This window comes from Mixophyes fleayi, chromosome 1 (genome assembly GCF_038048845.1).
Source record: "Mixophyes fleayi isolate aMixFle1 chromosome 1, aMixFle1.hap1, whole genome shotgun sequence".
Lineage (NCBI taxonomy): Eukaryota > Metazoa > Chordata > Amphibia > Anura > Limnodynastidae > Mixophyes > Mixophyes fleayi.
In genome coordinates, this window is record NC_134402.1 from 240258701 (window position 1) to 240273171 (window position 14471).

General features: G+C 40.9%; 1 protein-coding gene across 2 annotated transcripts; it reads right to left on the minus strand.

Annotated features, from left to right (window-relative positions):
- Positions 1 to 5562: 5562 nt before the first annotated feature.
- On the minus strand, positions 5563 to 14220 carry ZBTB5 (zinc finger and BTB domain containing 5). 2 transcript variants are annotated; one of them, XM_075208318.1, is made up of 2 exons: positions 13961 to 14220; positions 5563 to 9566 (listed from the first exon to the last, which is right to left on the minus strand). In XM_075208318.1, exon 2 carries the CDS (start codon positions 9560 to 9562, stop codon positions 7541 to 7543), a length of 2022 nt encoding a protein of 673 aa, XP_075064419.1. In that variant the 5' UTR covers positions 9563 to 9566; positions 13961 to 14220; the 3' UTR covers positions 5563 to 7540. The 2 variants fall into 2 exon arrangements, with proteins under 2 accessions (XP_075064419.1, XP_075064429.1); XM_075208328.1 differs by lacking the exon at positions 13961 to 14220 and adding an exon at positions 11947 to 12062.
- Between the last annotated feature and the right edge of the window lie 251 nt (positions 14221 to 14471).

Here is a 14471-nt window from a genome sequence, read left to right on the forward strand (position 1 = left end):
GGGAGGACACCACCGTTTCCAGTCTTTGTTCAACTTGGTCAGTGCGAGCACCAATTGAAGCCACCTCCACACGTAGTGAGTGAAGAGCAGTTTGCACCTCTGAATGGACGGAAGACTTCAGCTCTTTCATTTCTTTGATTAGCGATAAAAAGTCCCGTCTGGTTATCGGGGATGTGTCATCCTCATCTGATTCAGATTCAGCAGAGGTGTGAGGGGAATCTGTTCTCTCCCGATGCGGAGTTGAAGTCGATTGCTTTGAGAAATACTGAGGAAGTCCTTTAGAATGAGGTTTCTTACCTCCCTTAGGCATTGTGGAGAAACACAAAGGGCTGGAATTTTAAACAGGAGTGGCGGTATGTCCAGGCAGGTTAGCAGAGTAAATCACAATGGACGGACCCACTTAGGGAGGAGGGCTCACATGGATCTGGAGTTGAAAAGCAGTGTAGAAGAAACTTCCCCCCCCCCCGTCAGCATTTAGGGGGTTAAAGGGTCATTGAACACCCCAGGATGCCCGAGCCAGAATCCAATAATAGGTAGAATATGGAATGGATGAATGAATCAGCGGCCCAGAGCAGCCTTTGCAGGGAAGGACTGAGAATATGGTGTTTATGACAGTGTGATACCTATATGCTTAGAAATCCAGGGATGGCAGTATAAGCAACTGACCACTAGGGGGCAGCAGTCTTTGTGGAGCCTGAAGGTACTGTGTTATACTATAGATGCAGCTAGGGCAATTTACACTTAAAGGGATCAGTATAAGCCCTGCATCTGTCTCCCACAGGACTAGAGAGCAGTTTTGGTGGCTAGATGTTCTCCACTCAGCGCTTGGAGGAGGAGGCAGGCTGGGTGAGCAGATGGGATTTAGCCTATGTGCGTAGTGGCCCTCCCACACTGACCTGTTTCCTATGTGTCCAGGTAAGAGAGGCTGGCCTCCCCAGACCTCTATGGTCCGCAGATCCCCCAGTGACAGCGACAGCTTGGAACCTCTGGACTGGTGATTCAGCGTTGCGCCCGGCGTCAGCTGCCGCAGGGGGATCCTGTGGATGGCCAAGGTATACTCCAGCTGCAGATCCGTGCCGGAAGCCGGGGCCCCCGAAACCGGAAGTGCGGGTGGCGGGGTACAGGCGGCACTACAGGCCGCGGTTCTAGTGCAGGTCACAGGCCACAATCACCAAGAGTGGAGCGCTGGTTTACAGGGCTGCGCCAACCACAAAAGCCCTCTTGTTGGTGGTAGGTCTATCGTGGGAAGATCCGTGCTGAGCCGGCCTACCGGAAGTGCTGCAGGGAAACCGGAAGTAGCGGGGTCCTCCGAGAAAGTTTCAACTTCAGCCCCTGGTCCTCACCGGAAGTAGGCCCCCGGTCCACGCTCAGCTCCCTCTCCGGGTAAATGCCGCCCTGCGATGTAGCCTAGCCGCGTACCAGATGTTTCTTCTGCCGCTCCGGTGTCCGTGACTCTGACCCGCAGGTGAGTATGCCGGCCCCGAGGTGCGCGTCACCGCCAGTCGGGGGATGCTGTCTGCGGCTGCTTCTATGGAGCTCGGTGGGTAGCTGGGTCCCGCATGAATAGGCTCCAGAGATTTGTGTGGAGGGTTGTTTATTTAGCCTCTGGTGTCGGCTAAAGTTGGTGTGGCGGAGCCAGACTGATCCCGGAAGTCGGGGAAGTTTCCTTTATTGCCTCTGGGGCAGTTCAGGTGGAGCTCCAGGTCGTCTGTGCCAACCCAGAAGGGGCAAATGCCAATACAATCACCCAACCTGTGGCTTGGGAGCAGGAGCCGAGGTAAAGCACGACCACCCGATATGGCTGCCAAGCCACGCCCCCCCACACAAACTACTTTTGGAGCCTTTACCTTATTTATTAAAATTGTTCAAATCCTTTATAACGAAGGGAAGTTTTTGGTCCACAGTTACCACATTTTATTAAATAGAAGTTTTCCAAGGAAAATGTATTTGCCCTTATTGACCCTAAGGTCACCAGCTTAACATTTATGTAACCACGGTGTAGAAAATGTAACGGTCTATAGGCATTACTTGCTGATAAACCAAAAGTTTACTGACAGCGGTTTACTTACTAATGTGACTGCTACAACTTCAATTTGTATAATGTTGCAGCTTGTTGTGACTTGACTACCTGATACATCATGGTACTCCATTACGTAATTTATAACAGGCAGGCAGTTGTTTTCCAGCTTGGTGAGGACTACAGTTGTCCTGGGGATTCACATCTGATTGGCCACATCATTCCAGTCCATAAAACATCTGATTTACCTGTCTCTTCTTGTTCTGCAGTATTTTACCTCTATGCACTCCATGCTAGGAAACAGTACTGACCAGCAGCTTTTATTAGGAAACAATATGAACCACAGGGAAGAGCAATTGCCAAAGAAAGGGTTATCCCACAGTGGAAAATAACTCTTATAATCATAAGTTGGATATATAAATCTCATTTCATATGGAGATATGTTTGACACCACCGTTTTCCTGTATCATTTTGATAGAGCCTCACATCACCACTTTGTGCACCTTGTTTGTTTTGCCATCTCAGTCTGTGGCTTGTTGTTGGCTTAGATTCCCTTCCACATATCAAAACTGCAGCCTTGTCTTCACTATCACACAAGATGAGCACATTGCTCTCATGTTGCTAGGAACATTCTGATGATCTGATTAGCTAACAGGTTGTTTTATCCCCACCCACTTCAAAAGACATCCTGGACAGACAGGAGATTAAATACAATAATGTGCTAAGACCAGGGGCGGGCTGGGCCGGGGGGCAGGGGGGCATCGGCCCCACGGGCTGCTCAGAATCACGGCTGTTAGGGCCGCCCGCTCCCCGGAAGTCATCAATGACGCGGCCGCATCACGTGTCATGTGATGCGGCCTCCTGTGCGGCGTGTGCCCCCCGGGCTGACGTCCGTCAGCCCGCGCCTGGCTCAGACCCTAGTCAACGTAGACTTAAAACTAAAGTCGACTTTTTTAATCATTGTAGACATTTATGGAAGAAAATAAACATCAGTACTTATTGGAGAAAAAGCTGATTTACAACAAAATTATTATATTAAGTTTTATTCTGGATCTAACACAAAACGTTTAAACTACCATTTTATGCTGCTGCAGTATTATATATTGCTATTCATATCTGTATTTAAAACAGCTGAAATGGAAGTAAACTGCAGCATAATATATTATGCTCTATTAAAGATAAGCATTTTTACAGGAGTTGCTCACAATCTGAGTATGGCCTGGGACCAGTAATGGCCATACCTGCATGTTACTGCTCTTGATACAAGCTGCATGCTGAAGTTGTGATATCATTATTGCACAATTTTCCCAATCTTTGATCTTAATCTACAATTATATTGCCACTTGTGTTGATCTTACATGGAGCTTACATGATTCTGGTTGCTATGACATCTAGAAAGGCTGCCTACTAAAACTGTTGTGGCCACTAACAGGATTATATGATCCAGTCACACCTGTGAAGCTGTAATCTGCTTTGAAAACGTTTATATCACCTGAAGCCTTAACAACGTGAGATTGTGGACTAATATGATTATAATATGGTTGGTCTGCAACCGAGCATTGGATGTTTGTTCATTTTTGGGACTTTTTATGTTCTAGTGACTGGATTATGTGTATACAATAGTCCTTTGAACGCTCTAGGTGTATTGAATATAATTTTTCTTGATTCCCCACCTCTCAATAAATGGCTATTTACCATTTACACAAAAATGTGTAGATGGTGATGGCAGGTAATACAATTGGATACCAGGGTAAGGGAAAACAGGTGATAGGAGACTAGGAAATTCCATATAAATACATGAGCAGAATATTCCATATTTTTTCCTTTGGAAATTTTCTCCTATACTTATTATTGATAGGTTTGCTGTGTGACTGATATTCACAGGTTTCCTATTTTTAAGGATTTTGCATATAGTCCATTACGTATTTATATTGTTGGAGGCTGTGCAGAACAGTCTATATTTCTTGCTAACTTGGCATTTTAGTGAAAAGGTTGTCAAATACCATCCTACCCATTATTGCTAGACATGTTATGATTTTTACTTAGTTTTGAAAAAATAAAATATTGCAATAGCCTTTTATATTGGATGTGTGCTTGATGCATTTATATCAGATTTCTATATGCTATATTTGCACTATTTGTATGGTGTTCTCCTAACAGCATTCGAAGACATGACAAGAACTATCAACATCTATGGAAGACTTACAGTGCAGGTATTCAGTCTACCTACTCTTCCCACGTTGGAACACATTCTTGTGATTTTCATAATTTAGCCAACTTAAAATATTTCACAAACTGTAAATTGTGTGTACAATTTGAACTGAAGTGTGCATGGGTATTTATCAAATGTGCTGCAGGCAAGTGCCTTCGGGCTTATGTTCACAGGAGATAAAATGATACGTATGTTTAGGTTTTTTGCTCTTGTTCATAGGTGCTGCAGAAAATTAGATGTGTTTTATAGACTGTACTAAGTAATGTTTGTGGGCAGTCATCCTCTGCTTATACATGTCCATAGATTGTGTTTAGCACAGAGAGCAATACCTGATCTGAACTGTGTTACATTCCCTCAGTAGCATTAATGGTTGTGAATACAGGACATTACATTACTGCATTTCTCACAGTGTAAAGAATTTACTACAGGTATATTTTAAATTTTTTGGAAAGCAATTTTAAATTGGGTCTGATTCTAATTTATTCTTATGGGCATCACAGTGGCTAAGTGGTTGGCACTTCTGCCTCATAGTGCTGGGGTCTTGAGTTCAATTCCCGACCATGGTCTTATCTGTGTGGAGTTTGTATGTTCTCCCCGTGTTTGCGTGGGTTTCCTCCCACACTCCAAAAACATACTAGTATGTTAATTGCCTGCTATCAAAATTGTCCATAGTCTCTGTCTGTGTGTGTGTTAAAAGAATTTAGACTGTAAGCTCCAATGGGGCAGGGACTGATGTGAGTGAGTTCTCTGTACAGCGCTGCGGAATCAGTGGCGCTATATAAATAAATGGTGATGATGATGATTCTGCATCTTGATGCCTTACCTCATGGTTAAATTCACCTATGCATTCACACATATGAAGCGACTGACAGAAAATGCTTGAACAGTAGCGGGAATGGCTGGCAGCTCTATTTCTTTTATGTTTAACACTGCCACAAGGTCATTTTTATAAAGCCACTAGTTATTTTGTGTACATATATTCTGTTTTACACAGAGAACAGCAGTGCAACCAAAATGTTAATAAATCTATTCTATGTTACAGAATGTTTCGGGACAAGGGACGTTCAATCACTCGCTCACTAATGAAGATTTAAAGCTGTATCAAATCCAACAAGGAATGCGTGAAGTGTATATACTCCAGTTTTCTCCCAAAGTCCAAAAACATACTGGTAAGTTAATTGACTACTGACACAAATGCTGCCGTGTTTGTGTTAGGGAATATATACTGCAAGCTCCAATGCAGCAGGGACTGTGAATGATAACATATTGGCGCTATATAAATGGTGGTGATATTTTCTGTACAGCGCTGTGTAATAATGGCTGACACAATATAGACAATAAAATAATCTTTAATGACTTCAATTGTTCTGTTTATTTTCTGATTTTTGTATGGATATTGTTTTGTTTTTATAAAACTCAAGAAATATTATATAAGAATAAAAAGCAGTAAAACAAATAGCCCTAAATATGGCTAACTTTATGCAGACATGTCACACCTAGGGGTAAGTTTACTACAGCTTCTTTAAAAAAAAAAAAAAAAAAAAAAGTGGGTGTTGCCCATAGCAACCACATTCTCTGCTAATTGGTTGCTATGGCAATACTTGCAGGTTTCCTTTTTAACTTGAGTAAATCTACCCCCCCCCCCCTTGTGTTGAATATTCAAACTTGTTATAGACTACTGCAGTATTTTGTACTTTTTCTTAATGTCCATCAACATCTTTATCTTATGTCTGTTTGTTCCCTTACAAAACCTCGTAAAAACTGTTGTTTAGGTTTGTTTTGTATACTTGAGTTAAACTGTTCTTCAAATGTCAGGTTACAGCAGTTTTTGCTGTATGTGAATATGTTTTGCCTTTGCTTAAAAAGTTCTCTCTCTCTCTCATATCTATCTATCTATCTCTATATTGATCAACAAATATACAAAATGGAAGTGATCAGATTTGTCTTAACCACTCCAGAAGCATTTAAATATATTCAGGCCGTATCACTAGTTCAATTTCCTCCACTGGCTATATATGCTGCAGGGAAAACACAGTAGGAAATTAAATGTTGGCCATGATTTGTTCCATCATTTTTACAGTGTAACTACACAATTATGTTTAATTATAGAAGATGTAATGTTTAGAGGGATACCATATGTAATTACAAGCTGTTATCTATAAATGGTTTGTGTGTAGTTGTTACAGATGTCAATGACATCTAAGCTAATGTTAACACGTTATAAAAGGTAGGGGCAAAATGTAGAAATCCTCTCTGGCTCATACTAGACACAGGGACGACTCTCCCTCTGCTATAGAATACCCAGTGATGATATCACCAGGGATGCCAGGATGGATAGAAGATAAACCTTGTTTTCCATGTAAAATGTTCTACATTGAATGTTCTGCATTATTGTTTCCAGCCATTACACAGGGAGTAGCTGTTGTCAGTGTAACTACAAGTGCTGTCTGAAAATTAGTGTAATGGTACTGCCTGGTACAATAAGGCACCACACAGCTCGATGTACAGTTATGTTTAGTAGTGCAAAGGGGTTAGGTAGAAATCATTTTCTAAGTGTCCAAAATTTCCAAGGACAATCCTAATTTAAAAATTTGTCCTGAGAAATTATTGCATTTTTCATTGTTTAAAAGCACTATCTGTATATTCATATTCTCTTCGCTTTAGATGTAGATAAAAATTGATGTTGGGAATTTAAAACGCCAATTTTAGCAAAACATAGTGAGGATTAAAGTGCACAAATGTCCGCGTGCAGAGTGATGTGCTTTGCTGCACTTACTCAACAGCACTTTGTCAATGCAACTATTAGAAATAGACCTATGCAGATGTAACTAATTAAAAAGTAAAATAAAACAACCTACAAAGGCTGTTCAACAGTAAACAAGAGCACTGGCAACAGAGATCCTTTATTGGCAAGATTTAAATATTGTTTAATTGAAAAACTTTGTTTTCAATAATTTACTTAAAGGAGGGGACCAATACTTACCAATATGGATAAAAATGCATTAAATGTTTACACAATTGTACAGAAATGCCTGGTAAAATTCAGCATGTTAGTATTCAGAGTTTTCATTTTACAGAAACATACATAAACAAATGAAATACTTGCACCTCAAAACAGAGAGAGGTTAAATATTTAATTGAAGGTATCTTTTTTTCCCAAGACCATATATTTTGTCCACAAATTATTTTCTCATTCATTCACATACAGTTTGATTCTTCCTACTTTAATAAAGTACAAAGAGATGCTGCTACACACGACATGATATCAGTTGGTCTTGGAAAGGTTTATTTTTCACATGGTGGTGATAAAGTTAAAGCAACGTTGTAGGAAGATTGCTGTTTTGCCACCTAAGGCAAGTAGTCTTGGAATGCTTGTATAAGTGGCTGGATTGGCTAAACCGTTTTCCACATTTCAGGCAGGCATATGGTTTTTCACCTGTATGTACTCTGATATGCTTTTTGCAGTCTGTTAAAGTCAGAAATGTCTTGCAGCATATTTTACACGCATATTTGCGGGCACCCTCCACCACTAACACATTATGCTCAGATAAAGCTTTCTTGCACTTTGAAAGAACATCTGCTGATGCCCTTGTCAACTGTGGTGGACCCTGCTGAGATGTGTTCCCATTTTCATATGATGAACTTGCTCCATTCATCATCAGTTGGGAACTGGAGTGATCCTGTAGCTGTGTGCTTCGGACAGATGTTACGATGGGCATTTTGGGGGCAATACGACGATAATTTGGAAAATTAAAAGCTCGGCCTCTTGCATTCCCCATGATAGATCTCGACATAGAGTGAAGCCCTAATCCAGACCTGGAGAATTCCATCCCAAAAGGATCATTCCCACGATAATTGGAGGATTGAACACAGGGCATAGACATTACGTCCTGCATAGGACGAGCAAAATGAGAATCCGGTCCATCACCGAAAGGATTATCCATGTGAGAGATAACATTAGACGAATGACCACTGGGTCCTGACTCAGGGCTCACTAGGTATGATACTTCCCCATCCATTCTACAATCACTGGTTGTATTTGGAATGTTATCATCACTGTTTTGACTTAAGCCAAGGTTGCCATTTCTGTTCTTGTTTAGAAAATTAGAAATGCTAAAAGAGGATTTATGCTCCAAATTGGCAGTCACATCTAATATATGAATATCCCCAACCCTGTCAGTACTAGACTGGGGATCCGAAAAACTACGATCACTACTTTCTGGGCTGAGTTCAATCTTTTCTGCACTTGCAACACCTTCTACTTCAACAGGCTCACTTCCCTCTGCTTGGGAAGTGACATCGCTTACTTCATCCTGAGGTTCAGGAGAGCTCATAGGCTCTGATTTAACGATAACTCTCATGTGGTCTTTTTCATCCATTGTAATGTCATGAGTCTCTGAGGGATACATTGTTTTATCACAAACAGACTCTTGACCGTAACTTGTTTCAACTGGGTTTGTCTGAGACACCATTGAGATAATGTTTTCTCCGCTGTTGTCTGACTGGCTAGGTACTTGTGCATCTTCTTGGTTGTTGTATGACTGGTCAAACATGAGTGTGCTTTCCTCCTGGTGATCTGTGACAGAATCAGATTTCATATTATCTGTCATTTTGAGTGAATCAGGAGAAAAATATTCTTCACGTGAATTGACCATGGACTGTACATTTTCGTTCGTAACATCGGTTATGAGACACTCTTCAATGGATGTCCTCATGCGCTGCCTAGCCCTTTCTTCAGAGGACTGCTTTCTTTTGTGGAGTCGCCTTATTGGAAAGGTGGCCCTTTGCTCCACCATGTTATTTCGGACTGAAGAACTCATTGAATTCTGCTGCTGCTCTTCATTACTCTGATTTGAATTCAAAGCAGAGCTCACTATGCTTAATCCTAGTTGCTGAAGCATAAACGACCTCTGCATTCGTGCATTCTGCTCCTGAGCTCTGTCATTGGGGGAAGACATGGGCAATGTCCTTGTAGTGAGATAATGCTTACATGCTTTCACTACTGAATTCAGGTGGAGGTGGGATGCTGCCAATAACACGTCCATCACGTTGCTCTCTCCAAGCATAAGAGTGGATGTATACATCATATCAATAAGAGCAGCAAAGGCTTCTGCCGTTACCACCTCACTGTCCAGTTGGATCATGTTCATGCTCTGGTCACTCTCTGCCACAGTAAACAAAGCTCGAAAATGAGTACTGCATGCAGCTAACACAGACCGATGAGCTTTAAAATGTCGACTGCCGACTACTATTACACAGTCACAGAGCTGCCCTTGGAGACGCTGGTAGTTTAACTGCTGAAAGGTCTGCTCAAAGTGTCCGGGGAAATCCATGGTCCTGGAGAGAAATGAATGTGCAGTCAGTACACGGTGATGGGTTATATATATATATATATATATATATATATATATATATATATAGATACAGATGTTGATAAAATAGCATAAACATTTAAATAAAGTAACTTGTAATACTAAAATACAAAAAGGGACATTAACGCAAACTCGCAACACATCTAAACAGGCTTGTCACATAAAATAAGCTTTTCTCATTTGTGGCTGGCTAGCGACAATGAATCATAACTATATAGCCTCGGCATACATACAGAGCAGCTTTATTTTTACACTATAAGGCACGCCCCTCCCAATTATAAATCTGTCTGCACATTTTACATTTCCCCCATGCAGTGTAAATTACTATATATTGCACCGTTTAACTGTAACGACTCCTAACTCTAAATAAGGTCCACTGTGCCTGAAGAAATGCTTTGTAACTGTCTACACTGTAAGTAAGGTTTATCTATAGAACAGCTAGGAACACAGTAACAGCTTGTTATAGACTTTAATTATTGGGCACATACAACACAGTGGAGGGAAGCAGGAGCCAGATGATAAGTACTAAGGAATATGTTGGCGCTATACAAATACATTTCCCTGTGGAGCCAAAGGCAGTAATCTGTGTCAGGGCCAGGCTGGCCATATGCATGATGATTATTAATATTTGGTGAAATTATATGTTGGCCATTGTTAGTGATGTATATTACCTGACAACATGCATCTCCACACCCAGATTTGTTTTTGTTTTGCAATAGACATGGCTAACTGCTCCTGATGTAAAACACTATTTCCCAATATGCAGCAGCCTAAAACAGACACTAATTACAATGACTCTAATGGGATATTTGCATAATCTAGAGTTGTTTTCAGTACAATTATATACAAAGTTTACATTATTTACAGTCTTTGTAGAAACAGGGACACAATGGCAACAGATCCTGAATTGATCTACTGCAGAGCTGTCCAGTCTGTGATTTAGAAACTACATTTTGTACAGTTTGCGTACATTGATCTAACAACTTCTTTCTTTAGCCTAAAGCCCAAATCAGGAAATTTCTGGTGTAAGCAATTTAATGGAGGATATTGATCCTGAGGGCTTTACATCACACAACCTAAAATCTCCCTGCACATTCTTCCTCCAATATTTTATCGTCACCCGCCACACATTTACTAATAATAATGCTAACCAACTATTTTATATACACTATTTCTTTTGGTGGTATATTGGGACAATTGTTTTTTTTTGTTTTATTTTAACAAAGGGAAAATACTAGGAAAGAAAAACCCAAATATCTACTAAAGGTTACCTTCATACAATTAGTGCAACTGACTTATTAACTACAATCTTTAGTTGGCTAGTTCTCCTGAGTGTTACGATACCAAATCTGTGGATTTTCAGAAGATTTAACAGTTAAAAGTTATTAAAAAACAATAAAAATCAGTGTAAACTTTTGAGTCATAGAAGACCCCTTTAGGTTTCCCTATTGCCAGCATTAATAATTCCACAGTAAACTTGTACTAATGATCTACTATAAGATCTAGTTTACCTAAATACATAGGAAGTGTATTAGAAGTGAACAAACTAAGGTCTCATCTGCTTCTACATGGTTTCCCTAATTATTTCACAATGAGATGTCACAGTTGTCTCATCTAACGTGGAAGTGTCATGTGATCCAATATTAGATATGCAGCATTTTTTGGGCGACCCAGGAACAGAACAAAATGTTTCTCATCATAAACTTGGATATTGGTGATGTTGCCTTCTTGCATAAATGCTTACAAAGATCTCATCGCATATATGAATGCTCTAAAGTTAATAATTATGAAAGTGCATTTGGTAACAACTAGTTAATGAGTTTACAGTTATCTACATTTTAAAGATCCCGTTTAGCAAAATGTTACAGGTTAATTACAAGCGGCATACAATTGTCTGTGAGAGGAGCACAGATTCCTCAAGTTGATCCTAGCCACTTTGAAGGACTGTCCCAGAGTCTTGTTTATGTAATAGCACAGCTTGAAAGGAACCTACAAGCGCTTTAACTCAAAAGAGCAGTCATTGGTTATGAGCTGTAGGAGGACACAATACCCCATGGCACACACTGTTGGTATGGTGGCCTCTATGATGTGCAGTTTTAAGTCCAGCATTTTTAGTCTACTTCCACCGCAGAGTTGTGGGACCTTGAGGTTATACAAAGGAACATAATAGGGGCTCCTATCGTCAGCCTCAGTTTGTGAAGAAGCACTGCTGGGGGGGGGGGGGCTAGAGTTGAAGTATTTGACTGTCTTCATTACTCATTGACTAAGTACATACAAGTACATATCAATTTTTTTACTTTTTCATTTAAATGTTTCATCTGACATTTAGGGTGAAATAAGCTTACCTTGGACTGCGAGATGTCCTACCGCCAGACCCAGTCACAGCAATAAGCACTGTGTGTGTATATGTAGGTAAGCATATCACCTTCAGCTCACACGCTGCTGACAACTGACTGTTCTATGCCAAGCAGTGACATTTATACCAAGGCTGAGTGACATCACAAAGGCTGTTTATGATGTATTGAAGTCACTGATCAGCATAGCCAGCTGATAAATCTCAACCTGCTTATATTTCACCACTGATGTAAGGATTCACATGTTTTCTTACAGGGAAATATTTAATGTTTTCATAGACTCTAAACTAGATTTCATTTCAGTAGTTTTGTATTTTTCCTATGATCTAGAAGTGAACATGACAAATTTCAACATTCTAGGTCTCTCAGAACTGGATTAAACCATTTCAGACATACATAATTCAGTCTATTTTATACAGAAGTAAGCAATTTATTTATGCAACTACATCCTCAAGAACTTCAGTTTTTGGAGCTTTGTTTTCAATCCATCTTGCTTTTGTTACCCACATCAGAACTTATTTAGTAACATTGTAGAATACAAATGAGTAGTTACCGACAACAACCCGTTAGAGAAATTTCATTTTTCTAGCATAGTACAGAACTTGACAGCCAATATGTGTTTTTGGCTACAGCTCATTTGAGCACACTGCAGCTTGTTATTAAATAATTCCAATTTATTTTTCAAGGGGCTGCAGAATAGGTAGCCTGAAAATGCCAAATGAGTGAAAAGATCAGGAAATATCACCAAGAGAGAGAACTAGCTCATGTGTATGGCTTTTGTATAAATTGCCACAAAAGATATGTGCGCTCACACACAGCGATTCCAAGAGAAGAGAAAAACATAAACCTGAAATTTTATATGTGGAACATGGATTACAGGAGACTAAACCAATTGCAACACACAACTATAGGTGGGAAAAAAACAAACCCCATTAGGACCCTTAAAATGCTATGTGGTGGGTATTAGATGGATTACATCTCCTGAATTAAATTAGTTCTACAATTTTGCAATGGCAATGTCCATTATTGGTCTCAAAACACTATCCATTGATATGGAGAGCAAAGAAAATGGTAAACTAAAAGCTCTGTATTTTTAAATGGTAATTCCAAAACAGGTAAACAGTCTGTTGTAGCTCCCAATGCAAACATTCACAATGTAGCAGTTTGTGGTGAAAATATGTAAAAATTTTAAACAACTCTTCTAACACTAAAATGCAAGCGATATTAACACTGCACATCAAAGTAATATTTTTGTTTTAGTTATCCACTGCTTCAACTTGCAAAGACAGACATGCATATTTTTTTATAAGCTAATAAAGTTTGTCTCCTCTAGCAAGTTCAAATCCAAGTATTTACTCTAGTACAGCAATACACCAAACTCATGATTGCTAATTATTATATACAACACAACTCTCCCTTGGTGATCATTACCATGTTGTCCCTATTTACTGGTTCTGCTTGGTAAGTCATCACCAGGTGCCAACTGTTGTCCCTGATCTGCAGTTACAGTAATCTATGTTGCAGCTAATGTGGCAGTGACCTGCTCGCCCAAGGGCTGCATACATGTAAATGGCCTCTACTCATTCCTGCATGTATGATATTTGTTTTTTGTTTTTTTTGCCTGCACTGGAAAAAAAAATACAAGGATGTGAATTTTTTAAAAGAGGATTTAATATGTTTTAGCCTAAACACATGATTACACGTGATATATATTACAGTATCCTCCGGATATAATCAGATCAGGCTATAATCTGAGTTGAGTTGCTTTGTATTTCGGTATCACCCAAGTCTAGGAGCAAGCAGGCGCAAACTGCAATGTGCACTGTGATGGGGACATGCAGACACAGATGGAGAGGTTAGGAAGCATGCATTAAATACATGCACATATATGAGAGATGTAAACACACCAAGGGGAGGGAGCCGGGGGATGGGGGTGGCGTCGGGTCCCCGGTGAAGGGGACCAATGGGAGCTGTCACTCTAGCACCCAGTAACGTCTCCCCTCACCTGTGTCGCCTGCCTAAGGCCTCAGTCACAGAGCGGCCTCTTTGTGTCTGGCGGCTCCCCCGGGTGCTGGTGCTCTTGGCCTCGGCCTCTTTCTCCAGCTACCGGACGTGACGAGCGGACCTGGGGCGGGTAGAGAGGACAGCAGACAGGGGGCGGGGAGATGGCACAGACACAGCAGCTCCAGACAGGACGGCCACCTCCTCCTCTGCCACTGTCCTCGAACTGACAGCCAGGACAAGAGCAGGGAGCGATACCACGCCCTGATTGGTCACTATTTCCCCCAACTTCTTCGTGATTGGTCACTAGCACTGGCCGCTTGTGGCTGTCGCGAGACATTAAGCGGCGTTCACTGTCTGCTGGTGCTTGCGCGCGCTGAAGTAATGAGCGGCGGCGGAGGACGATGTATACGGAGAAAGGGCAGACATGGTGTCTGGTTGTGTTAGTGTCTCGTAATCACGGTTCACACGTTGCGCAATTTCCTCCCACTCAAAAGTTATGTCTATCAAATGCC